At 50.5% G+C, this 26,827-nt stretch overlaps 1 protein-coding gene across 1 annotated transcript in view; it reads right to left on the bottom strand.

Annotated features, from left to right (window-relative positions):
* The window catches only part of GRIK4 (glutamate receptor, ionotropic, kainate 4), a 307,922-nt gene that overhangs the window by 44,946 nt on the left and 236,149 nt on the right, over positions 1-26,827 (bottom strand). Inside the window, exon 13 of the mRNA XM_012644896.1 lies at positions 345-458. Coding sequence (XP_012500350.1) covers positions 345-458 — 114 coding nt within the window. The remainder of the gene's footprint in view (positions 1-344; positions 459-26,827) is intronic.

Raw genomic sequence — 26,827 nt, 5'->3', positions numbered from 1 at the left:
AGTGCTGGGGTGACTCATCTGGGCTGCCCCGCCCTTGGAAGGAAGCAAAGTGACCACCGGGGCCAATCACGGACACACTACGCACCAAGTGTTGAGCGATTGCTCTTGGCCATCACTATGCAGTGAGGCAGAAGCAATTGTTACTGGAAAGCCCACAGCATGACTTTTCTATCCCTCCTGTTTTCAAGTTCGTGCAGCTGATGGGAGAAAAAATAGCCCAGCGCATTTGCATTTAAGTCTTGAAATCTAAATATTTCTGTGAGTCATTCATTATTACCATATAACTCAGTGTTTGCATGCAAATAACTTAAATGACATAAATGCTTATAAAATAAGTCTCTTACCATATGAACGCGGTAAAGAATGCTAATTCCCAGAGTCATGAATGGCTTAGAGAAATCAATCACTTTCTCGCGTTCAGCTGTAATAGTGAGGCCTGCCACAGCCAGATCTGCTTTCTGAAAAGAATAGAGAGAGCCCGTCAGTGGGGTGACCCTAGGAGATGGGACACAGGGGCTCGTGACCAGCGGCTGTCACTCCCGAGGAGATGTGACTCTAGTCTGGCTTCTAAGCTCAGGGAGTGACTCTAAGTAGACACAGCATATCTCAGACCTGAATGATCACTCACAAAAGGACATGGATACTGAAGCTACAACTCATGTTCGTTTGTGGCTAGATCCCTTTAAATACATAAGTAATTTTTAAAAAGGGGGATCACTACCAGACTGTTCAGAGACAGTTTCAAAACATCCTAAGGGAGGGGCTCAGGAGGGGAAACTGGCAGATAGGGTTTCCGGGTTCTCAATATTGAGTAGCGTTTATTTGACTTACTAATTTCTTAGTCGACAAAATTCTGCTGAGTGCCTAGGGTGTGTAAGACACTTGGTGGGGGGAGTTCCATGAAAGGTAAAAATGCTGGAACCACAGAAATGAGAAAGAATCTAATGCAACCCGTTTGTTTCACTGTGAGAAAGTGGAGGCCAAGAAACTGAGCCCAGTGTCACCGAGCTCATCCTTGCCAGGGCTGGGGCTGCAATTCAGGCCTCCTGATCACTGGCCTCTACTCATGGTCCTGTCCAGGTTAAAATTCAGACGTCACTAGCAGAACCATAAGAACGGTCTCTGGTTCCTTTAATGCAAAATAACCAAAATCTACTCTGAAGAGGTTTCATTCCTTTCTCTTTGCCCCCAAATTGTACCTCAAGGGCCCATATTTGATGAGAGTCTAGTCTGAATTAAGGCCTTCTAGGACAGGAGACGCTATAGGCTTCCTCAGCATTCTTCTCTGTCAGGAGGTTCTTTCTTGTATCTAATTTAAATCTGTCCTAGTGAACGCAAGCCCACTTCCTATCGGTCTGCTCTCCTACCACACGGGGCAGTGGGAAAAGCCCAAAGCTGGTGCTCGGTTCTAGTCCATGCTCTGCCCTAACCAACCAACTAACTGACCAACCTAGGCTAGTCACTTCACTTCTCTAGGCTTAACTTCATCCGTAAACCAATGATGTAGAACGAAGAGTGCTAGGGTCCTTCCCAGCATTCCTGTAATGGTGGTTCTCAAAATACAGTCTATGGAACCACCTGCATTAGAATCACCTGCTGGGCCAATTAAACTGTGAATTCCTAAGTCTCATCCCAGACCTCCTGGATCAGAATCTCTGCTGGTTGAACCCAGGAATCTATATTTGTAACAAGTTGCCCAGGTGATTCTAACTTATTTATAACCTAGGCACTGTGTCTCAGAGTGGCCTCCAACCACTCACATTTCATCCATAACTCCTATTTGTGATGCTGCCGGATCAGCTGATGCAAAAGATGCAATAAGAAATGAGGAAAAGTGAAGTGTCACCCAACAACCTACAAACAGGCCAATCAGTTCTGAATGAGTACACACACAAACACACACACACACACACACACACACACACACACTTGATTCTTTCTAAACCATTGCAAAGAAAGTAGGGAGACAGACATGCTGGCCTTCATTTCACACTCAAGGGAATTACGATTTGTGTATAGGAAGGATAACTCCATTGGCAAAGGTCAGTTCCTTCTACCTCTCAACCCCAGTCCTCCATTCCCTATGCAGGTTCCGTCCTATAAAGCAGTCACATGATCCAGCAGAGGTTAACAAACCCGGGCCCTTATAAAGCGAGGCCATCCTTAAAAGAAACTAGAGTGCAGAAGATGAAAGCGATTTTTAATAAAACATAGAAAACGTGGATGATTCTGTATTTCTCCAAGAGGGTGTTGATCACTGCTATCAAGTGAATCACCCTTTGGGTTAGAGTGAGGTCTGGCTAGAAGATCGCTAGCGCCTTTCTTTGGAGGACTCTTTAGGGTCCCTTGGGCCTTTCAGAGCCTCGGCCCTCCATGACAGTAGCATGGACTCGAAGTCAGTGTTTAAGTGCAGGTGTAAGGCCACAGAAATCAACCGAACTTGTAGCCACGCCTCGCCTGAAACCTGGGAGGAGAAAACAAGAGTTAAATGGGCTAGAATGAAGAAATTGAAGCAACAATTAGACTAAATAAAATTGATAAAATGGGCAAGAGGTAAACACAGCATCCAGCCCTTTCTCTGGTTATTTTTTAAAAAGTCCGAATCAATTAACCAAAGTAAACAACTTGGTCCTCAAGTTTCTTTCCCCCATATCCAGCTTGCCTCCCAAAAGCACACACTTTAGACTAAAATTTGGAAACCATTTCCCGAGTTTGTAAAAGTTGGGCAACATGACACTATGGCCAAACAATTCCACATGTCCACATGGGGAGGCATCTGGAGGTGGGTAGCGTCCCAGCCCAGGGCTCTCTCCCAGGCACGTGTAGAGTGACCACGTGCCCAGGGGGAGTGTTTGCGGAGACAGGCCATTTCCGTGTATTCACAAAGAGATACTTCCCCAGACTGGACCAAGCAGAAAAACTGTTTCATGCCCACATTGCAGACACGTTCCTTCCAGCCGCCTCTCTCTTCCTTTGTCCCCAGGCAAGAGGAAGCAGGGGGCAGCGGAGGCCAGGGAGGAGATGGAAAAGGGCAGTGACGAGCTGAAAGAAACTGTGGAGGTTTTATGGTGGTTGTTTTTTATATTTAATTGACTCGGTATAGAAAACTAATTATCCAGCTTGACTTCAAAGCACTGGGGTATCAGCCACAATCGTGTGGGATCAGATTATTCCAAAGGACGTGTGTTCATTTTATTTTACCTTAGTTAAAAAGATATTATGCTATAAAGCAGCCTTCAGAGGAGGAGATAATGTGCCATGAAACCAAACTAATAAGAAAGGGGGCTGGGACTGCAAAAACGCCGGGACTCGCTGGCGTGGGAGCCGAGGGGAACGTGGGTGCAGGGACAGCTCCTCCAAGCCCTTCTGCTCCTCTGGCCACTCGGGGGCAGGTGGGGGCGCGCTCTGCGGTGGAAAGAGCCGGGACAGGACATCAGAAGCCTGGACCTTGCAGTGCACCTCCTGCTGTCACAGCCACTGAAGTATACTGAGCTCTGCCCAGAGGACCCCCGGGCGAGGGGGAGCCCGGCGGCCACTGGGCAGCCGTGCCTCGGCGAGGAAAGAGAGCTAAACACAGGCAAAGAGATCCTAAGAAGCTGGGAGGCCAAATGTCATCCGACGTGTTCTTTGTGCAAACTTGCTGGGAGGAGCACGAGCAGCGCCCGGATGCTTCAGTCGGCTTCTCCGAGTTTTCTAGCAAATGCTCAGAGAGGTGGAAGGCCACGTCCGCTAAAGGGAGAGGAGCATTTGAAGGCTTGGCAAAGGTGCGCAGGCCCGTTATGAAAGGGAACGGAAAACCTTTATCTCCCCTAAAGGGGAAACAACAAAGAAGTTCAAGGATCCCAATGCACCCCAGAGGCTTCCTTTGGCCTTTTTCTTGTTCTCTTCTGAGCATTGCCCTGAAATCAAAGGAGAACATCCGGCCGGTCTGGGATGGTAACTGGGAGATATGTGGAAGGCCACCGCCGGAGGTGACAAGCAGCCCATGGAAAGGAGGCTGTGAAGCCGAAGGAGAAATGTGCAGAGGCCACTGCTGCAAACCAAGCACAGGAAAGCCCGGCGCAGCCAACGAGGGAGTCGTCGAGGCTGATGAAAGCAAGAACAGAGAGAGAGACGTGGACCATCAGGAAGATGAAGAGGAGGAGGAGAAGGAAGACGAAGAAGAGGAGGAGGATGAATAAGTTGGTTCCAGCAGGGCTTTTTTTCTTGCCTATAAAGCATTTAATCCCCCCATACACAACTCACTCCTTTTAGAGAAAAAAATTGAAATGTAAGGTTGTGTAAAATTTGTTTTTTAACTGTGCAGTGTCTTTTTTAGTATAGTTAACACACTACTGACTGTGTCTTTAGCTAGCCCTGGCCTGGTGGTATTTTCAATAGCCACCAACCTTGCCTGGTACAGAATGGGGTTGTAAGTTGGCATGGAAACTTAAAGCAGGCTCTTGGTGCCCGGGACAAATACACGGGGACGGTAGCTTTGTCATCTGCCGTTGTCTCTGAGGAGACTTACATGAAATAATTGCTACTCTGTTAACTGAATATCACTCTGTAATTGCAAAAAAAGTTACAGCTGTTTTGTTGACATTCTGAATGCTTTTAAGTAATTTTTTTTTTTTATTTAAAACAAACCCAAAACCTGGCTGTTGTCACAGCTGGGCCACAACCTCAGCATGACCTCAGGCAAGTCATTCCACTCTCTGGAATGGTTTCCTCAACTGTAAAATGAAAGGTTCAGCTAGAAGCTTCGTGAGCTCCTTCCCGGCTCTCAAACGCTTTCGTTTGCCTGGCTGGAAGAGGTGGACATTAGTTGAGTGGCCCCCACTTTGCGTAAGAAGACAGGGCAGTCAGCAGTACTGAATGCTCTGAGGAGGAAAGTGTTCGCCAGACTAGTCAGCAAAGAGCAGCGGCTGGCAGGGACCCAAGGCAGGGACACTCTATGTTAGGGAGAGAAATCCGGGAAGGGCGGGAAGGCACAACACCTTTGCGCCATCCAACGTAGAAAGCAGGTCTGGACCTGTAAGCCGGGGTGGGAACCAGACAAGGTCAGGACCACCAGAACCAGAGGGTGGGTCTGTCGGGAGGAGGACAGGTGACTGGTGAGGGAAGTGGAGAGAGTTGCACACGCAGCCCGTGTTCCTGGCCACGCCCTGGGGGACATGCACACGCGTGGGGGGGATATAAATACATTCCCTCCCAGAGAAGACCTCGCTCCTCTCCCTATTTTGATTGAAAGTGCTCTTTGAAGAGCTTTGTGTGCTGCCTCTGAGAGAGCCCCTCTTTTATCTCCTGGAGGTTTGTGGAATTTACAAGGGGAGGCCAGGCGGGAGCCAGCTTGGAGGTGACTTCCAGAACACCCTCTCCTTTGCCTCGTGGAGATTAATAGGGGTCATGCAGCCGTCACCACTGCTATCAAAGCCTGAAGGCCTGGCGTGGCCGCCGCTCCTCTCCTGGGAGGAAGATGCATCTTCTCAGCAGGGCTCTGGGCTGCGTCTGCCTGGGCCTGCTCCTCCCACTCTGCCTCCCCGACAGCAGCACAAGGGCGGGGCTGGCAGCAGCCCCAGGTCCTGGGCCATCTGAAGCCCCCAAAGCCTTCCCAGCTCCCTTACTTCTTTTTTCAGACAGCTGCTGTCCCCTTTTGGGGAAGATTCTCTCCCTCCAACTCTGCAGTGCCTGAGCACCATGGCACTGACCTCCAGCTGCCTCAGCACCGCCTCCTGCGTCCGGCAGTCCTCCTTACTGCAGCCATGCTGACAAGAGGATGGTGGGTCAGGAGACCTGCCTCTGCCTCTTGCCCACCATATGTCCACGTGCAACTCACTTATCTTCTCTGGGACTCGTTTTTCTCAGCTGTAAAATGGGGCAATACCTGCCTATCAGTGTTATGTGAGCGTCATGAGAAATGAGAGGTACGGGAGAGCCTTATAAACCCTGTAAAGTGTAGGGTGCGGCCACACTGATAAGGCGCAGTTAAGGCGGTGGATGGAGCGGCTGGGACTTAGCCTTCAGCGTGGCACAGACCTGTCTGGACTCTGCCACTTAACTGCTGCGTGACCTTGGGCAAGTCATCTAACCTCCTCTAAGCCTCCGTTTGCTCATCTATAAAGTGGGGATAATAAAAGTACCTAGCTCCCCGAACCGTTGAGAAGGTGAATGAGACAATGTCTGTACATGCTGAGCGTGAAGTTCAAAGTAATGTCAATACGTGCTTGCTGTTGGGATGGTAACAGTGATGACAGATGAACCTGACAATGACGATCATCTCAGCAAGGGCCTCTGGAGACAGATCTTAACCCATGATGAGCTGTGGGCATGCGTGGAGGGCGGGCTTGTTCTACATACGTGCAGCACTGGCTGCCCCTGGTGACCTTTCCCAGGTGACCTGGAGCGCACCCAGCTGTGCTGACACAACGTGCTTCTCTGGCGTGACTGTCTCTGCAGACCCACGCGGGGACTCTCCGAGGCCTCATGCTGTCCCATCCTTTGGAAAACCCTAGGAAAAATCTAATGCCCAGCTTGGAAACCCAGTCACTCAGGCTGGGCTGAAACAGCCTCTTCCCGGTTATACGATTCTCCTCTGGGGAGAGTGGATTAAATGCCCCCCAGCCCCCTTTGAATGCTCTCTTGCATCCACGATGCTCTCTCTGATCAGCATCTGGATCTTTCCTCTGGACCTCTTTACACTCCCCACTGCCCACCTTCCTGCCCCCGGGGAGGCCATCTGCCCCCCATGCCAGTGGTTCTCTACTACTTTTCAAGTCAGGCCTGCACAGATCTTGTTTCACCTGCTGCTCGATCTGCCTAGTGCCTCGAATTCTCTGCTGTCATTTACTTAACTCTGCAATTGTGTTACTTAACTCTGGAAAGCTCGGGGAGGCTATAGCTGGAATGAGAAAACACCACATAGAATAAGGTTGTACTGAGCATTCCTGGAAACCTTCATTCCGAGGTAATTGTCCCTGGAGATCCCCTGTATATTGAAAAGGCTTATGGAATTCCAAGCAAGGCCCGGCCTGAGGCTGTGAAAAGGAGGCCGGCGTTATCTGTAAGCACCCAGATAGGAAGGAGCTCCCAGTCCAGCAAGTCGGGCTTTCCGGGGGGTAACACGCGTTTGGCCCTGACCGAGGATCTGGGCTGAGGGCGGCAGGGGCTGCAGTGCTCACTGCGGGGACCCCCAGGAAGCATCATGTCATGGGGCCTGTCCCCGAAGGTGGGATCTCAGAGTAGGCGGGGGCTGCCCACAGAGCCCACCGGCCCTCCCAGGCTCTTCACTCCTCTTTAAAGCTCAGAGTCACCTCACTGCTCTCTAGTGACTCTCTGCCCTGCACCAGGCAGTGTGCAAGGTGCGGGGATACAGTGCTGAACAAACAGGCTTGGTCCCTGGCAGCAAGGAGCTTGCAGTCCAGTGGAGGAGGCAGGCAGTCATCAGACTGTGAAAAACTATTTGTGAAACTCTACCCATGCTAAGTTTGTAAGGGAGTCACAGGACAGAGTCTGGGAGGTACCCAGGGGCTTTCCCAAGATAAGACTCAGTTACCTGAACAGGAGTTAGCTATGAGAAGGCCTGGGAGAGCATTCCCACTGAAGGGACAGCATGTGTCAAGGCCCTGAGGCAGGAGGGAGCTTGGTGCATTCCCAAGACTGGGAGAAGGGCAGAGTGGCTGGAACTCACGGGGCCGGGGAGTGTGCTGTGAGATGAGGTTGGAGAGGCAGGCAGGAAGCAGAAGCGCAACGCCGTGGGGAGCAATCAGAATGCCCTGAAATATTTTAAACAGTGGGTGTCCTACAGGCTCAGACCTGTAGTATTAACATGTCTAACACTTATATCCTTTCCTGTGTGTCAGGCCCTGAACTAAGCCCTTTACCTATATTACCTCACTCAGTACCCACAAAACCATTACGAGGTAAGTTACTATCATTATCCCCATTTTACAGATGAGGAAACTGAGGCACAGAGAGGTTAAGTAACTAGCCCAAGGTTGCACAGCAAGTACGTGGCAGAGCCAGAATTCAAATCCGGGCAGTTTGGCTTCAGAGGCTGCGTCCTGAACCTGCAACAAATTCAATCAGCTCCAGTGAAGAAAAAGAGATTGGAGAGAGGCAGGAAAAGGCTCTCTTCACTTTTCTCCTCACTTCCTTGCCATGTATGCCACCATGCCCCGGGGAATCTGGTCTCTACCCCACCACCTCCCCAGCGTCACTCCAGCCAAGGTCAAGATGACCTCTGTGTTACGATGACTACGGTGTGCTTTCAGTCCTCAGCTTGCCAAGCCTCCTAGCCGGTCATTCTCTCCAGCCCCTGCCTGGCCCTCCTGAATGAGGCCAATGTCAAGGACACAGATCTCCTTCCTTCCACCGGCCCCGTCTTGTGACTACATTGCCTGCATCACTGGCACCAGACCAAACTGGGGTCAAGTCCTAGCCCTGCCAGTTACTAACTGTATGACCTTCGGTAGGCTTTACATCTTCTCCTAGCTCACTTTTTTCATCTGTACAATGGGGATAATAATTGTCAACTCAGGATTGTTATAGCATGAATGAGATCATACATGTAATGCACAAAGCTATTAATAATATTTTTCTAGCACAATTAATTTTTGCACCATGCCGACTATACACATCTTCTCTCTTAAAAAAAATAATCCGTGACTCCCACTGCTCGAAGTCCAGCCTGGGAGTCGGCCTTCATGGTCTGCCCACTCCTGCGAGTTCATCCCGATCTCATCACCCCTCTCCCGGAGCTCCCCCACCCCCGCCAGGCTAGCTCAGCCAGACCCTCAGACACACCTTGTTGTACTTTTACGCAGTTACATTGACTCCACATGCGAAGTCCAAACATCAGCTCCATCTACGCTTCAAGGTCCATTCAGAGTTGATCTCCCCATAAAACCATCTCTGATCATCTTCCCAGGAATAAGCCTGCCCTCCTGTCAGTTGCCATAGGAGATGAGGCACTGCCTGTACCACCCCCGTGCCCTACGCTACAGATTGCCTCGTGTCAGAACAGCGGCCCCGGCTCCCACTCCAACTCTGCCACTTAGAAGTCTGTGACCCTAACTTCTCTGTGCTCAGTTTCTTCATCCATAAAGGAAGCATAATAATAGTTCCCACCCTCGTGGAGCCTCTACGGGAATTAAACGAGCAACCCATGCACAGCCTAGGCCTGGCACAGACAACTCTTGACGAGTGGCAGCGCTTACTATTGCTGCTGTTGACATTCGCGTGCACATCCTATCTCTCCATTAGATTATACGTTTCTTGAAGCAGAGATCGAGTCCTTTAACTGCCATGAGCCCCGTTTTACAAAGAAGCTGAGGCCCAATTTGCTCAAGTACAAACAGCCTTGAGAAAGCTCACAGGTAGAGATTCTCAGGATTGTGCCCCTTGTTCTCTTGCGGCTGCGCTGCTCGTGGTGGCTTTCCCTGTGTGGACACACAACACATGCCTAACAAACCAGTGTGGCCAACAGTGCCAGGTAGGACAGGAACCCCCTAAGCGTGGCCTGCCCTCCAGCCCTTTCTTGCTGGCAGAGGCCTGTACGCAGCAGGGATTTTTCCAGGAAGCTGGAATATCAGAACCAGATTCAGGTCATACTCTGGACAGTCAGACACAAGTCCACAGCCTAAGGAGGACTTGAAGCCTTAGTTTCCCCCTAGAGGACTCCCTTCTCCCCTCGCCCCTACCCAGACTGTGCCATGTTGGACGGTGTCACGTGGGGAGCCCAAACGGAAGGGGAAGGGCCGCACACTCCTGCTGGAGGTGGCTGTCAGCGGAGGGGTGTTAACTGCACCCGGAGAAGGAATGGAGATGACGAGTCCAGCCTGAGCCAGAGGCCAGGACTGGCTCCGTGGAGCTGCTTCCGAATTCTCCCCAGCTCCCGGTCCTTGTGAGCTGCGCAGTTGGGCGGAATAACATCTGCATCTCAGCCCATTTCAAATTAGATTATCTGCGCACTTGCTGTCTTTCGATCGACTTACCTACTGGGCATCTTTCTCCCTCCCACTCCCACCCCCGCCTGCTGAGATGCCCAGGGAACTTGCTGTGACTCACTGAGGTCACCGAGCTGCGGGGCAACGGATCGGAAGGAGCCGGGGAAGCTCACGCCCCCTCCTGGCTCACGTGTGCCTCGGCAGGACTCATCCTTTAGACTTCGCAATAACATGCCTCGGGAACGCGCATGTCTGCTCTCCCGCACAGGAGTCAGGCTGCCTGCCCGCGCCGCCGGCCGTGGGCTGGCCGAGGAGAAGCTCCTGGGGATCACGTGGTACCTGCAACATGTTTGGTTGTCCTCGCCCACTGGGGAGACTGCGCGCCACCCCCACCACTTCTCCTTTCTTTCAGAACCAGGATGAGGGAATAGCAAACAGCACCCAGTCGGTCACCTGTGCCAACACACATAAGTATGCACACACTGCCAAGCCAGCCTGTAACCTCTGACGCCCCAGAGAAGGCCTGCTCCTGTTCAGAGCGAGGCCCCAACTGGAGTCTCTGCAAACCACTGCGAGCCCGTGTCTGCAGAGTTTGTCCAGGCTCACCGGGCGGAGCCCATCCACGGTGACGCGGGAGGAGGCAGAGGCCCCGAGGAGCATTAGCACTCCTGGGGAAGTGGCAATGTCATTCGCAGGCCCAAGTGCTCCCTGGTGCTACCTCTCGAGGTTACGTTCTACTCTCAGGGTTGGATGAATTTCTTTAGAGTTAAATTACAATCCCCGTGAAATATTTAGTTGGCTCAGCACAGGGCTCTGTTATTGGCCTATGAGGGCAGATTTCAGGAAAGAACCAGAGTTAAGGGAAGGAGGGGTTGGCAGTTCATTCGTGGGTGAAGCCCAGTGGCACAGAGGCCCAGGAAGGGTCAGGAGGCGGAGTGGATAGTGTTTACCTTTGACCTCTCCCCACGGGCTCCCATTCGCTGGCCCCACAGACCAGTGGGGTCTTTGGGGTCAGGCAGATGCATGTGTGAATCCCGTTTCCCAGCTGAGCAAGTCACCTGCAATCTGAGCTCCACTTTCCCCCTCTCTGAAATGGGCGAAGGAGTGCCCACTTCTCCTGATTGCTGGGAGGGTTGAATCCGAGGCCCCAGAGCTCACGTGGAGTCCTGCCTCTTCCTGCTGCAGCCAGAAAGGTCTTTGGAAAAGCCAAAGCAGATCGTGCCATTCCTCTCTGCGTCACCTTCATCTTTTCTATGCCAAGGGCCCCTTTAGCAGTCTGGTGATGTCTGTTAACCTCTTATTTTAAAATATTTTTAAATGATTACACAGAAATACAGTTATCAAAATATTCTTACAGTTTTGCGATTGAGTGGCGTTTGTGCTGCTTTACTTGATAAGAGCTGGAGGTGGGTCTAAGAGTGACACTATAATAACATCATCAGTGACAAAGTCACAGGGGTGGTAAATGCCACAAAGCTTTGTTGCCCACATTCATACTTGACGAAACATTACATTTCCATTTGAATTTTTTTAAAAAATAGATTACGTTTCCGGACTCTCAGTGCTATCCTCAGATCCCTGGGTATGCATGGACCTCAGGAAAAGAACCCACAGAGACTTCCCAGTTTACCACAATGAAATCTCAACTCCCTCCCATGGCCACCAGATGCCCTGTAGCCGCTCACCACACTCTAGCTAGCCTGTGGACCTCTGTCTTGGTTCTTGAATGTGACAAGGTCACTTCTACCTTGGGATCTTCACGTTCCCTCTTTCCCCTCCATGAATGCTCTGCCCCGGCCCCGGCGTGGTGACTGGCTTCCCAGTGTTCAGATCTCAGCTCAGACACTGTGCCATCATGGCAGCCTTTCCTGAGTGCCCCTCTACTGGAGCCCTCCTGACACTCTCTGGCTCATTACCCTGCTTTGTTCTCGTCACAGAAAGAATCATGAGCTAAAATTGTCTTGTTTCTTATGTATTGATCTACCTGTTGATTGTCTAGATTGCAACCTCTGCGAGGCAGGGACCTCCTGTCTGCCTCATCCACCTGCTATCTCCAGAGTCTAGAACCGTGCCTGGAACATGGCAGGCACTAAATAAATATTTGTTAAATGAAGGAACAATCAAATGAATAGATAAACCCAAGAAAGAGAAGATCAATTCATGTTATTCTCTTACCCTGGCTCTCAACTGGGGAAAACAATTTTGGAGTAGAGTGTTTTGACTAAGAGCACACACTCTAGGGCCAGCTCATACCAGCCATGTAATCTCAGCCAACTTATTTAACTTCTCCATACCTCAGTTTCCTCATCTGGAAAATGGGGACAGTAATAATACATACTTCATAGATATGTTATGATGGTTAAATGAATGAATATAGGAAAAGCACTTAGAATAGTGCCTGGAACATAGGAAAAGCTCCAAAAGGGTCAGCTTATTATTATTTTGTTAAAACTTAAAGGATTAACTTCAATCTTATTTTTTGAAAAAATTATCGTTTCAGGAAATTCAATGTAGGTTTTGAAGAGAGTACAAAGTCACATGATTGGAAAACCAACATGCATCACATACGTCAGACAGTGTTACGCAGCTGGGATGTGGAAGAGACACAGAACTGAACTCGGGCCTAGGCAGGTTCTGACGTCCCCAGTGAAGCCCTGAGAGGCTTGAGTTTTGCTTCCACTGCTACCACTGCCGTTGACATCACCCCTGATTTTCTGAAGACTGACCAATAATTCACACATCAAACGAAGAAAAGAAATAGAATCCTATCTGAGTTTTCAGGAGGACATGCTCGTTTCTAATCCAAATGCCCCTTTTACTGATAAAACCTCTGGCCCACATGGCAATGCAGTCACCGACAGGCCATGTGATAAGAGGCACTGACTGTCCACCAGCGTGTCCACCCTCTCCTGCCAATCTCCCATCCCTGCTGCTGCCAAAACAGCTGGGGAAGGGCTGGGATGCAGCATGGGGCGCTGACATTGAGCAAAGCTAACTGACCCACGTGGGGATCAAAGTGGCAGTCCCAGCCTCACGACCAGGGGCTTGCACTGACCTAGCCGGCCCTACACCTATGACAAGGCTGTGGGCGCCAGGCCTGTCCGGGGACCTGTGCAAAGCACACTCGGGCAAGCTCGGGCAAGCGGCTTCTGCTGCTGGAGGAATCTGACAGTATAACCAGCCCACGGTGCTGTCTTCCTTTCATTTTCCTTCCTGCTTGTCAGCCCTGTAATTAGGAATGGTGCGATTCACAGGCCTGCTATCAGGACTGTATTTGTCGGGTGAAATAAAGTACCACCAACTGCTGGGAGCTTTGCTGACAGCCACGGAGAACTCCCAGAGGCCTCCCCTTTCCCCCTCCTACTCCAACTGCTGCCCCCACCCCTTACGGCTCCTGCTGGACAGAAGGGAGGCCCTAGCCCAGCCTCAAAGGCCCGCCCCTGAGCTGCCCCACTGCCCCAGGAGGGCGAGCGGTGACTGACCAATCCGATCCACGACGTGGACAGCAGCTAGCCTTTTTCTCATATCTCATCAGTGTGCACAAGTCCAAACCGCTGCCCAGGGCAGTAGGGCGTTCTCTCGGGGATCCCTGCCATGTTTTGAGCAAGAGAGGTGGAGACATAGTCGTAAACCTTTGGCCACTCTTCCTGCGTGATGGAGTGTATTTTCGGTCTCTTTCAGAGAAGTGTTCTTCCTTGTTGACATGGCTCATATGTCTATCAATAATAATATCCCCAAAGTTATTTTTCATAGATTGTATCTGAGCCCCACAACGACTGCTAAGGTCAGCTGTGGCCTGTTTAAAGACCAGGAAAATGAGACTCAACGAAGTTACATGGTGTCAAATTCAGAAGAATAGTTAGCTTTGGGGAGGAGGGAGGAGGGAGAGAGTGAAAGGGGGAAGAGCGGGGGCTGGGTGGGGACAAGGAGGTCTTCAGGGTCCGGGTAATGGTATATTTCTTGACCTGGATGGTGCTTACAGGGAGATGTCCCCTTTGTGACAATTCATCAAGTCGACACTTATGATTTGTACACTTTTCTATACGTCTAGTGCAATAAAATTTTTTTCACGGTAAGTGATTTTCCCAAGTAGAAGAGAGAGTGGGTGCTGTTAAGTCTGCCACTAAGCACCCTGCTGACTCTGGGGGTGAGGAGTCTGCAGGGACAAGGGGGCTGCAGGGGCTGCGCTGACTGTGCCACATCCGGTGACCTCACACACAGGAGAGGCAGCCCAGGCATGCGGGCCTCCCGTGCGTCTCTGTTACACATCTGGGTGGCTTCCAATTCAACAAGGGGTAAAACGAACATCTGGATGTTCTCACCGGATTTTCGTTTACATTGGGATGGAGAAGAGTCCAGATCCCTCCTGTGGTCCGAACGGCTGAACAGACTGTGGAACTCCCAGGGCAGCCACCTCTGCCTACTGAGGACACCAGGCAAAGCCTGGGGGAAGCCTCGCCTCCCTGCTGCGAGCTGTAATCACCCTCCAGGATTTGCCAGTCCCTACCCTAGAGAGGTCCTAACACCCCCAGAAGGGGGGACCAGTCTGTTCCAGATTCAACAGCAATACTCTCACAGTGTTCTGTACGAACTACCCAGCAGTATCTGCTGGTAGGCCAGAGAGCCATTAGAGGGCCCTGGGTTTAAGTCTGCCTCTGGCTAGCTGTGTGACATTGGGCAAGTTACCTAGCCTCTCTGAACTTGTTTTCTTACGAGTAAAGTGTGAATGGTACCAATTTCCACTTCATGGGTCTGTTGTGAGGATTAAACGAACTAACTAATGTACAGGGCCTAGCACAGCATAAGTGCTCAGTACATATTCATAGCTATTGTTACTGTTATGCTGTTCCTGACCCTGCATCCTGCCTCTATCTGCTATTTCCTGGATTGCTAGAGACCGAGCCTCTGTTGCACTATTCTGCCTGGGGGAGTTTTCTAAGGCTGAATCTTCCTACTTGATTTGCTCCTACTGATTCTGCTTCGCCGCCCGCCAGACTGCCACCCGCCTGCACACTCGCTGGACGTGCTGACCACACCGACCCTCTGTTTCTACCTCCCAGCCGTGTCCCCCTGTTTGCCCCTCCTGGGAGCCCGCCAGGCCTCTGGTCCACTGCTCTGTTGCCATCTAGGGCACCGCAGGTCTGCTCAGGGTGTCTCCGGATGTGGATAGGGATCTGTGTGGTACGGGCCTTTCTGAGCAGTCCAAGTTCATTGACCAGACTATATGCTGCCCTTGGAAAGGATCTGGGCCTTTGTTTTGTTACCTAAATGGCAAATGTCAGTGCAGCTGGGACAAAGTTTGTCATCAAGCAGGGAAGCCTATCTGAGGGCTGCAGAAGACAAGGAATGATCCCACAGGTTCCGGAAAGGGTGCAATAAACGGGCTCTTGGACGGCTGCCTCCTTAGCTGCCAACACCATCGCTGGCACGACTGAGCCAGGCCTGGCTCTCATGCTGACAAATGGTAGGATGTCAGTGGCTCCTGACAAGCCATAGGATGGCAAGAAAGATCATGTGTGCCTAAACCCCCAGAGCATTGATGATTCTGACCGGGAACCGTGAACCAGCAAGGCCAAGCCAGGCAATGAGCATGCTGAACACTATGAGGCCTTCTGATGAGCGATGGCCAGGGCACAGAGGGAACTGCCACATTTGGAATTTTTAAAGCAAGCTCATTTACTCACAGGAAGGCAGAGAGTGAGCAGGACCTGCCTGCAGGGGAAGGGCAGGGAGCCAAAGCAGCAGGATTGGACAGCTGAAGTACCACTGGGGAGGCGAGACGTGGTGAGTGCTTGGGGATGGCCTGCACAGCAGTTAGGAGAACACACTGTGGCCCAATCCGAGTTCGAATCCTAATTCTGCCACTTCCCAGCCACATGACCTTGGACAAGTTCGTTAGCCTTGGAGCCTCAGTTTTATCGTCTCTAAAATGGGGGCAATAATACTTTTTACTCTGTAAGGTTGTTTAAAGATTAAATGAGAAAATATTTGTAAAGCAATTATTGGTACTGTATCTGGCACATAGAAATGTGCCCATTACTATCTTTGGAGCAATTTCCAGCCAAGGGACAAGCAGAAGGTCACACTCAACCACAGGGTTGAGCACAGTGCATGAGAGTCTTGGGTACGGTGTCGTTCAAGTCCAGATGGGTGGCGTGGGAGCTGCTCCATGATGTGCAGCCTGCTGTCGCCTCTCCTCACCAACACACAAACTCAAGGAAACAAAGCCAGCAAGCCTTATGGAGAAGATTTATTCTAAAGCAGTTGGGCCATAACGTGTGCGTGGTAGGGGCTGAGCAGATGCTCAGTTAGGCCAACTAAAGCTTAAAGAGGAAAGAGAGGAGTCGCTATGATGAACAAAACAGGAGACTGGGGGTCAATCTTAGAGTCAGGCAACTCACCCTGGACCTTCCCAGCCCCTGGGGAGAGGAAGGAGGGTGGAGGTGCTTACGTTCTTCTTTCTCAAGATAATATTACTGTGGGAAGTGGGTGGGGTTGAGCATGCAGTGGGGGGAGCTGGAGGACTGGCTGGGGGAGCTGGGGAGGCAGAGCCCGGAGCGGGATGTAGGGATTACAGGAAGGGTGTGCAGGCCCATGGCTGCCACGCGAGGACAGCCACAGAGAAGACAACCGTCTCCCGCAGCCCTGACCTGCTCAACACACCAGCACATCTGGGCTGCTGCTGTGCTTTCCCTGTGACTAGTTGAGGAGATCTTCCAAAAACCTACAGCTCGTTCTCAGCATTGGCTGTTCTTTCCAGGCTCTAAGTTCCCGGGAGCCGAGGGCAGTAACGGTTAGTTCTCTTACACACGCCTTCACAGCATCCTTCCATCCATCCCATAATGACTGCGTGCTGTTGTATACCGGGGCCATTGCAGATGCTACCAGTATAGGGAGGAAGAAGACAGATGCAGTTCCTGATCGCAGGGAACTGACGTTCTAGTGAAGGGAGACAGACGTACACAAACAGTCCCGTAATAAGCAAGATGACTTTAGATGGTGATAATTTCTTTGAGGACAATAACACAGGGTGATGTGGTAGAAAGTGACTGGCAGAGGGGACGGGGATCCTTTAGGAAGGCAAGAAAGGAAGACTTCTCAGAGGAGGTGGCACCCGGCCTAGACGTAGACAGTGAGATGGAAACAGTAGACTGAGGATTTTGACCGACGGAAGAGCAAAGGTAAAGGCCGTGCGCTGGAACTGAGTAAGCTGCGCCCACGGAACCAAGATAAGGCCCGTGGGGAGGGAGCACAGTGAGGGAGATGCAGGGCCTGTGGGCTCGTGGTTAGTTCTTCCAGACTGAGGGGACACTGGTGAACCTGTGGCAGATGCCAGGCGGGGAGTGGGGGAAACGGCTACGCTCACGTAACGGGAGAGCAAAGGGCAGCCCGGGAAGATTCAGGTACTAATTTAAGCTTCGGGGACAGACTCTGGCTTCCAACTCAAAATATTTTTCTCTAAGCCCGTGTGTCCCCTTTACCTGCAGAGGGAAAGGAGAGGGGGGCTCGGAACAGCGCAGCAGGTCACCGCCCTTGCACATGGCCTTGGAAGGCTGCTGGGCCTCCCCGCGGGAGGATCAAGACTGGACACGTGGTGCGTGGGTTCCGTGTTGATGAATTTCGCCTCTGTGGTCCCCAGACATGGCATGGCAAGGCCAGCTGGGGGAGGGAAGGCCCGGGACCTGGATGAGCACGTTTCGGGGAGCAGGTGGACATGCGTGCATGTGTTTGGGGACGGGTGGCGGGAGGCTGAGGAACCGAGCGTCAGGCCAGGAGAGGCGGCGCAGGCAGAGCCTTATGCGAAGGGGGAAGGAGAGGAGGGCGCCGACACTCACCGAACGTCTGCAAAGTGCCAGGCTGGGCATGATATTTCATTTACTTCTCATGACAACCTGGGGTGGGCGCCATCATTTCCATTTTGAGGAGGAAGGCTCTGGAGGGCTCAGAAAGGCTGGGTGACTCGTCCAAGTCCGCACAGCTCACAACGGGCAGAGCAGGGATCTGTACCCGCATGACCAGCAGCGGGGAAGGGGTGTGAGGACAGGTGAGCGTATTCCTCCCACCTTACCACCACCCGCATGCCGACAACTTCCAGACGGAGCTCAGGCCCGGCTCTGCCCTCTTGCTGGCCTTTCTGTATCGATGTGGTCTACTCCTTATCTTTGCCACCTTCCCATGTGCCACTAATGACTCCCTCATCCATCTCTCATCCCGAAGAGAGACCAGGAGTCCGCCTGGAGTCTCCCCTCCTCCTCCCTCCCCTGCCGTCTCCCCATCCAGCAGCCAAGCCTCGTCCACTTCACCTCTGAAACGCCTGCTTCACCCACCACCGTCACTCCACTCTGACCGCCACCACCATCGTCCAACCTCCTTTGAATGATTCAGTAGCCTCCGCACTGGTCTCTCTGCTTCCAGCTATTTCCCACTCCATCCATCCTCTAACTGCACTGGGCACCAGGGTTCTCAAACCCAAGCTGCATCGGGCCTCAGTGGCTCTCAAACTTGAGCATGCATCGGCATCGCCCAGGGGCCTGCTGAACTGCAAATCGCCGGGCTCCACGCCAGAGTTTCTGATTCAGCAGGTCTAGATGGGGCCCCAGCATTTGGATTTCTGGCAAGTCCCAGGTGCTGCTGATGCTGCTGGTTCAAGGATCACACTTGGAGAACCACTGCTCTAGAGTTTATTTCTACATCAAAGATCTAATCGTATCATTCCCCTGCTTAAAAATGCCAGTGACTCTCCATTGTCATTAGAATGACGCTCCAGCTGCTTGCGGCGATCGTCACAATCCGCCTAGACTCGCCTTTTCAGCATCACCTCAAGCTAATGACCTCCCTTCCACCTCGGATGTGGCCGCATCACACTATTCATGTTCCTTAAACATGTCATATATTTCAGACCCTACACCGTTCCCTCTGCCTGCAACTCTTTGCCCCTTGTTGCTTGTCAAATTCCTGCTTGTCTATCAAGGTCCAACTTGAATGTTACTTCCCCGAGAGGCATCACAGTGTGTTAGAATAACCGTGGACTTTGATGTCAGACAGGCTTGGCTTTGAATTCCAGATCAATCACTTGTTAGCCAGGTGACCCTGAGTTAGCCTCTCTGTTAAGCTGAAGTCAACCTCAGTGTCTCCATTATAAAATGTGAATAATAATATTTGTCTCATAAGATTGTTGTGTGGAGAGGAAATGGTGCATGATAAATGCCTGGCAGTAGTAGGTATTCAATAAACAGTAGCAACAATTATCATTAGCTATGCTCTGAAGCTTCGCCTGGCTCCCTAGCGCTGAAATACTTCCTTTCTTCTCTGTGCTCCCATAGAATTCTGCACGTGATTCCATTTTGCATATACCACACGCTATGGTCTCATATTATTTTTATATACTGGGCCTCATTCCCAGTTTAGTTGGGGCCATTGTATGAATTATAACAATTGAGCTTCCCAGCAGACTTAGCGGGCATGTGGATTGGCAAGCAGAGGCATCTTTGTAAGAAAAAAATCTACAAGTGGATACAACTCCATACCAGAGCACCTGCTTGGTGAGTAGAGTGAGGACTGGGATTCAGCCCCCTTTCACAATATACAACCTGCACAACTGTACTTGGAGGTTCTATGTATATACAATATGAGCTCTGTGAAAGTAAGAACTGTGTCTTATTCAACCTGAAGCCACAACCAATGTGGAATCCATGCATCTAGAGGCAGGCAAGATTAGCAGAGGATGGGAAATACATGAGCAGTATAATTAGGGTAATAGCCCCAGGCTCAGGGATGGGATCCTTACTCCTGGGGAGGAGGGGAGTGCAAGAACAGGTTTAGCAGCCTTGGAGATTCAGGCTTGGGCAGCAATCAGAAGCTGAATTCCTAAAACTGGGTGATGAATGAAGGTCCTTTGTGAACAAGACAGTGGCTAAGCCCCTGCATGCCGCACTGGGGCTCTTGAACGCATCCCTGACCTCAGACGAGTGCCTGGTACACGGTCAAGCCTACAGGTACCATCCTCACCTCTGCTGCGTGGATGGGCAACCAGGCCTAGAGCGTTCTTAGAAGACATTAAGATGCCACTGTCTCTAGCTTCCTTTCCTGCCGCCGACCCACATCAATTGCCTACTGCCTGTCTCTTCTGTTTAGCAGCAAGCCGATCTCTTAGAAGGCTTTCAGATGCCTTCATTAATACATTTTCATTTCCTTTGCAGACCCTTCGCTCCCCTTAACAGCTGGAACTCAGTGGGGAAGGCAGAAATCATTCCCAAGAAGTGAGCCTTGTGACAAATTTCCCAGGCCGTCTGTGTGTGCCCGTGGGGTTTGGAGGAGTTCCCAGTTTAAGCTGCTGAGGGAGCCCTGAACCTAACAGAACTGCAAACCCTTCATGACCCCCCAAAGCAACTCCTTCCGTGGAAAACAGCCAGCACAGGCATCCAAAGGTGGGCAGGCAAGATGCTCAGGCCTTTTCCTGAGTCTGCTGTGGGCTTTCTCTGGGCCTCGGGTTCTGTGATCCCAGGGAAGGAACCGCTAGAGACTGCTCTCGGGGAAATAGGATTTAAGCCGTGCACCTTCACAGGTGGAGTCACGATGTCATTCTTTAGTCCTGCCCTACCCGGGGATCCCCTGTAGACAGCCTCACACCTATACATATTTCTTGTACTGTCTGTGCTTCTCCAACTTCACAATGCTTAGTCTGTAGGTTTTCAAAGACAGAACCAAACCCGATTTGTCCCTTTACCCCACACCCCTAGCTCAGTGACTGACACGTAGGAGGTGTTAAATCACTATCTGTTGACTGATTAATAAATTGAAAGCTTGATTTTCTAAGTGTTAGGCTGACAGTTGGGTTGATATAAACCTGCCAAAGGAAGCTCGCCCTAGGTTTATGCAAAGAATGCTTACTACACGGTCTCTTGCCCTGTATGATTCAAGGAACTACAGGTTGAGTCTCCCTTATCCAAAATGCTTGGGTCCAGAAGCGTTTCCGGTTTTAGAGTTTGTTTTTTTTTTTTTTGATTTTGGAATATTTGCATATACGTAATGAGATATTTGGGGAATGTGACCCAAGTCTAAATACAAAGTTCATTTATGTCCCATATACAGCCAAGACACACTGCCTGAAGGTAATTTCATACAACATTTTTAATAATTTTTTGCACGAAATAAAGTTTGGACTGCATTTTGACTGCAATCTTTCTTTCACGATGGTAAGTGTGGAATTTTCCACTTGTGGCATCACGTTGGCACGCAAAAAGTTTCAGATGTTGGAGTGTTTTGGATTTCAGATTTTTGGATTAGAGATGCTCAACCTGTGTTAACATCCCCCTGTGTTTCAGGCCCTGTGTTAGGTGCATATGGATGTCAAGATGAATATGACATTGTGCCTTCCGTCAAGGAGCTGCCAGTCTCACTTCCACTGAGAGCCCGTTGCAGCAGCTGCCATTCACACGTCACCGATGCCTCCACCTTCCTGCTTGAGTATGATGCACTTTGGTGTTTCTAATACAGTGCTTACGCCACATGACTTCGTTAAAATGATTTCTGCTCACATCAATCTGCCCTTTTAGTGGGAAATTTCCTGAAAGGAAGGGATGTGGTTTCAAATCCTAGCACTTCCAGATGCTAGCCTCTCAGGGCTGTTGTCTTAGTCTGTTAAAAGGGGTGATGAGAATAATACCCACCGTCCAGATACGGGGGCTGAAGACATAAAGTTCTGCCAAGTGTCCCTTTCAAACTGGCCACTCAGAGCCACCTCCCTTATTACCGTTCTCCTGGACCAGCCCACTCCTTCCTCCCCACTCTTCTAGCAAGTAGATGCAGCAAACAGGAAGATGCAACCAAAGTCATTGCTTTAGCCACCAGTTCTCACATGTCCCTTTGGTGCAGTGAGGAGAGCGTAAGATTAGGGTCTAAATAGGGCATGAGTCTGGGCTCTGGCCACTTGCTGTGTGTCTGAGCTTGGGTTAATTACAGAACTCTCCAAGCCTCCATGTCCTCATCTGTGGAATGGGGTCCTAATCCTGCCTCATGGGCCATGTGGGGGTCCCACATGGTGTCTGGCCTTGTCAGGAGCTATTGGCCCCCTCCCCCTTCTCCTCCCTTCCCTCTTGGTGGCTCCGCTTTGAACTAGGAAGAGATGTGACCAAGTGTCTGGAGCAGATGAGACCCCATTCTGATCCTCTACAGAGCCAAGGGAAGCCGTGGGCGGAGAAAGTCTAAAGCATGGCTGAGCTCCCCACTGAAGCGGGTGTCGGCTGGGCTCACGTGGATGGCAGGGTGCAGGGCTGGGGGCCCGGTTGCACCTTCTTGGGGCTTTTCCCCTTGGTTTTTTTTTGGGGGGGGGGAGGCAACCAAGAGGGGGAGAGAGGGGAGGGCTGGGTGTACTGTGGCAGCCGACAGGGTCATCTCAGAAGAAAGTGACAGTGGCTACAGTCATAAAATTGTTTTCATTGGCTTTTTATCAGGTGAGTGAAAGGACTCCAGTGACAGAAAAGAACCTTTAGGGAACTCAAAATGAGGCAGTGTTGTAAAGGGAAGGGCCGAAGAGGCAGGGACAGCGAAGGCGGCTGTGGCCATGGTGCAGGCCACGGCTCTGGCCCTTTTGTTCTCAAGTACAACTGCCCGTGAATAACGAGCCAGACAAGATGGATTTGCTCCTTTCCCAGGTCTCAGTGAGCTGCGTGCAGGAATCACCACTTGGCATGCATCTCTTAAGAAGCCGTTCCAGAAAGGACCTTTCCCAGGGTCAAACAGCCCATCCCTCTTCCCTGAGAAGCAGGATGACCTTAACCCACGCTTAAAAGCCTGTGTGAAAGGGGCGGTCCCCCACACTCTGTCCTGCCGAACTCTCCACACTGCTGTCGTCCCCTCCTGGCATCCTCACTGTCGCTGCCCGATCCAGGCCCCATCCCACCCTCTCGATCATGGACAGCTGTCTAATGAGGAAAGCTGCATCTGGTCTTCCCACCTCCTCTCCGGCCCCCTCTGGCCTGCTAGAGTAACCTTCTAGAACCAAAGCCAATCATGCCACTCCCCTCTTTCAATAAAACAAACCAACCACCTGCTCTTGGATAGCTTCCACTGGCCCTCTGGACATGGTTTAAATACTCAAACATATCGATCCCATCACAACTGGCCCCTGCCTGCAGCCCTGTTCTCTGCCCTCTCCCGTGCTTGCCCCTGTGGCACTGCCCGTCTGTATCATAGCATCCACCACACCTAGAATGTCCCATTCTACCAAGACAGTCCTTCTTGATCCTCAACCCTCTGCTCAACCGCTGTCTCCTTGGTGAGCCTTTCCCTGTTCCTGTTCCTGTATCACACCCTGTTCGGCTTCTATCAAAGCTACCCCTGCCACTCACTACTCATGTGACTTTGACCCTTACCTGCGGTGGGACTTCATCTGTTAACACTTGGCTTATTGTGAGGATTGAGTTAATACAGTCAAGCGCTCAGAACAGTGCCTGACCTATAGGAAACACTTAATGCATGCCACCCATTGTTATTATTACCATAATTATTACCATTATTAATATAGTGTGAGTCACACTCATTGTGTGTGAATTATACAATAGTTCTTGGTTTACCTGTCTTTCTCTTTGAGTAGGTCTTGAACTCCACATGGGCAATTCCTCACATCCAAGTGATACTTGTCAGAAACTAGGTGTTTTGATGAATGAATGAATCATTGAATTAGAATCGAAGCCCATGTCTTCCTGATTGGAGTAAATGCAGAATTAAGCCTTAATGGGGAAGGTAAAGCAAAGCTGTCTCTGAGCTTGGCTGTCACATGGGGACAGAGCCCAACACTCAGCGTCAGCCTCTGGATCAGTATCTTTATTTTAAAGATGCTGAATGGAATTTTGTGACCTATTTGCAGTTAAAATAGTCTCTGGCTCAAGGTGAAAAGTGATCCCAGGGGACTAGTTGTATTTTTTTTTTTAGTTCAGCAAAATGTCTCTGGACAAGCTTCCCAGTAGATTGAGGCCATGGGCCGCCCACCCCACCAGATCTCTGGCCAACTCCCTCCACCATCCTTTCTCCCAGGAGCCCCCGAGGGGAAATGGAATGAGGCATTTCAGCTTCATTTACACTTAATTCATCAAAATGTCATTGGTAAGAGCTATTTGATGTCCAAGGCTTATGAGCCTTGAATATAAGCCTTCCAAAGCCCTTTTCTCTTTGAACTTACATGTGCCATTCTGCCAACATAGAGCGAATGCCAACAGGGTACCGTGTTCTGAATTGTGAAGCTAGAGGGGGGCTCTATCACTTCCTAACTGTGCTTTACTCTCTCGCAAGCAGGGACCCGAAGATGTGAAATGCAGCTTCTTGTCTTCCAGGGCACCAGAGCTCAGCACTTAGCCAAGAATGCCTCCCACACCCAGAGTGAGAGCAGAAGCAGTTCTCGAGGTCAACTCTCTGGCTCTCTCACTTGACAGATGAAGTACAATCTCTTTATGGGCCAGAGCTGAACTTGGGCATCTAGTTCTAGGCACCCTCCAAATCATCTGCCTAGAAGGACATCTCAGAAGTTAATGCCAACTGAGGGCAATGTGGTGGAGGGACATGAGGCTGTAATTCCAGCAGGGAGAGGCCACATGCTACCATGGACTTGGACTCAGGTACCTAAATTTAACTGGACCTCTGCCACTCACTGGCTGTGGGACACTGGGTGGACCAGTTTGTACTTTGAAGCCCCGGGTTTCTTAGCTATAAAATGGGATAACACCTATTCATAGAGCTGTTGTGAAGGACAAAAGAGCTAATGCTTGTGGCAGCAGTTTGTAGACACTAAATCACTGCACAAATGTCAAGGGTTACTAAGACAATGCCCAGAGAGATACCTGCCTGACTGCAGGGGGTCCCGGTCACCTGCTGTGGGAAGAAGCCCTAGCATCTCCAAAACCCTTTCACGATGCCGCATCACCTCCACCTTCCAGCCTGCCTTCCTCTATTGACACTCCCAGCTCTGACACTGCTCTAGGCACACGAATGTCCTTGCATTTCCCCAAACCATAAGAGATGCATTCTCCATTTTGAGCTATTTCGCCTTGAATTACAGCCAGTCTGTCAGCTCCACGGCTCCCTCGAGCTACAACCCTTCATCGTGCTTCCCCATGTGAGCTACGTCCCTTTAAAGACCACCTCCCAAGATGCCGATTCAGCCATTGCAATGGGCTCTCAACCCGGCCACCCACTGGCCCTGCTCTTGCCAATGACCTCCATATGCTTCAATCCGAGGAATGCTTTTCTGGATCTCCTTTCAAGAGGTGGAAAACCTCTTCACCCCTTCTTTTTCTGTAGCCTTCACAGGCTCTCCTCTTCCTCCCTCTTGAATGTATGACCTTCTCCGTGGTGAGTGACTCCTTTCCAACTGGGTCTTCAGGGGCACCTACCTGATCACCCCCCGGAGCCCACTTTGGCCAACTCTCTGCTGAACATCTCTACCTGGATGTCCAAAAGGCACTAAAGTTACCATTTCCGAAGTTAAATTCATACCCCTCTCTCCTCCTAGACCTGTTTGCTTTTCTCCCGAATCATCCACCTCAATGCCAGGTACCAGCAACCATCCAGATGTCAAGGTGGAAACCAGGGAGTCATCCTGCTGTTACCCGCCTCTCTCTCAGGTTCCTTGTCCACTGGGTCACCAAGTCCTGATGATTTAGCCGTTAAACAGTTTTCAACAGGTCACACAATGGCACATAGAGTAGGATCCCATTTTTACAAAAAGAACTTGTGGGAAACATATTTTTCATTAAAAAAGCATTCTTTGATTGATTGTACTGTTTCTTGTTTGAGATATAATAAACTATGCTTTTGATTCAAAGTGTACTTGAAAGATATTTCAAATATCAAGAAGATATTTCACATTTAATGACCTAAAGGTATTAGATACATAATTTCTTTATATTCCAGGAATTTGTATGTTTCTTCATAAAAAGGTTTCCTTCAGACTTATATAAACATTAAAAGCTTCTATAAACCAAAAAAAAAATATTGGAATGTATGACATAGAGATGTTAATCACGGGTTAACATCTGGATGGTAGAATTACAAATAATTTTTAGTTTTTTAAACCTTATATAGCTTTCACAAAGCATGTTTACCTCTATATAAAAGAAAAACTATTATCTTTAAAGATAGTCTTTGAATCTGTACCTTCCTTTAACTCCCAAATTACTTTTGGTTCTCATCATCTCTTGCAACAAAAGCCTTCCACCCGGTTCCCCCACCTTCAGTCTTGTCCCCCTGCCCTCCTGTGTTCCACACTGCAGCTCAGACAGGCCTTCTCCACAACCGCAGCCCAACTGCAACCCTCATTTCCCACCGTGCTCTGTTCCAGGCAGACCACTGGCAGTTCCTGAAACTGAAGCCACCCCTGCACCCTCATGTCTCCATACCTTGTTGGATCTGTGCTCCCTCCCTGCCTCCTTCCTCCTCCTTGTCCCTCCTTTAGATGGCCAAGGTCTCCTGATCCATAAGGCTCAGCATCACCTCCCACAGGTGCCTTTCCCAGGTGTCACAAGCAGAGTTCAGAGCGCCTCTGCTGTCTTCTCACTGCACTTCCCACCATTGTCCTTCTCACCTGCTTTTTATCCATCTGGCCCCCATCAAAAGGTAGCCTCCTTGAGGCTAAGGACTACTTATTGACTTTGTATCTGAACACCTTGAACAATTTCAGTTAGAAACTCACTTCACATAAATGTGCTGGCATGATACAGGCGGGCCCTGAGACTGGCCCTGGGGATACTCCAGTCTCTACCCTCCCTTTCCCAAGTACGACTCCACCAAGACACCCATCACTGCTGAGCAGGCCTGCCGTGGGCTCAGCTGCGAGGGAGCCGACTGGGGCAAGTTGAGTCCAAACCCGAGAGCCTCCCCAACAGCCATCCTTCTCATCTCCACCACTC

The sequence above is a fragment of the Propithecus coquereli genome, unplaced genomic scaffold (genome assembly GCF_000956105.1).
Source record: "Propithecus coquereli isolate 6110/MARCELLA unplaced genomic scaffold, Pcoq_1.0 Scaffold222, whole genome shotgun sequence".
Classification (NCBI taxonomy): domain Eukaryota; kingdom Metazoa; phylum Chordata; class Mammalia; order Primates; family Indriidae; genus Propithecus; species Propithecus coquereli.
The sequence above is the reverse complement of the archived record's forward strand: the minus strand, read 5'-3'. Positions and strand labels throughout refer to the sequence as shown.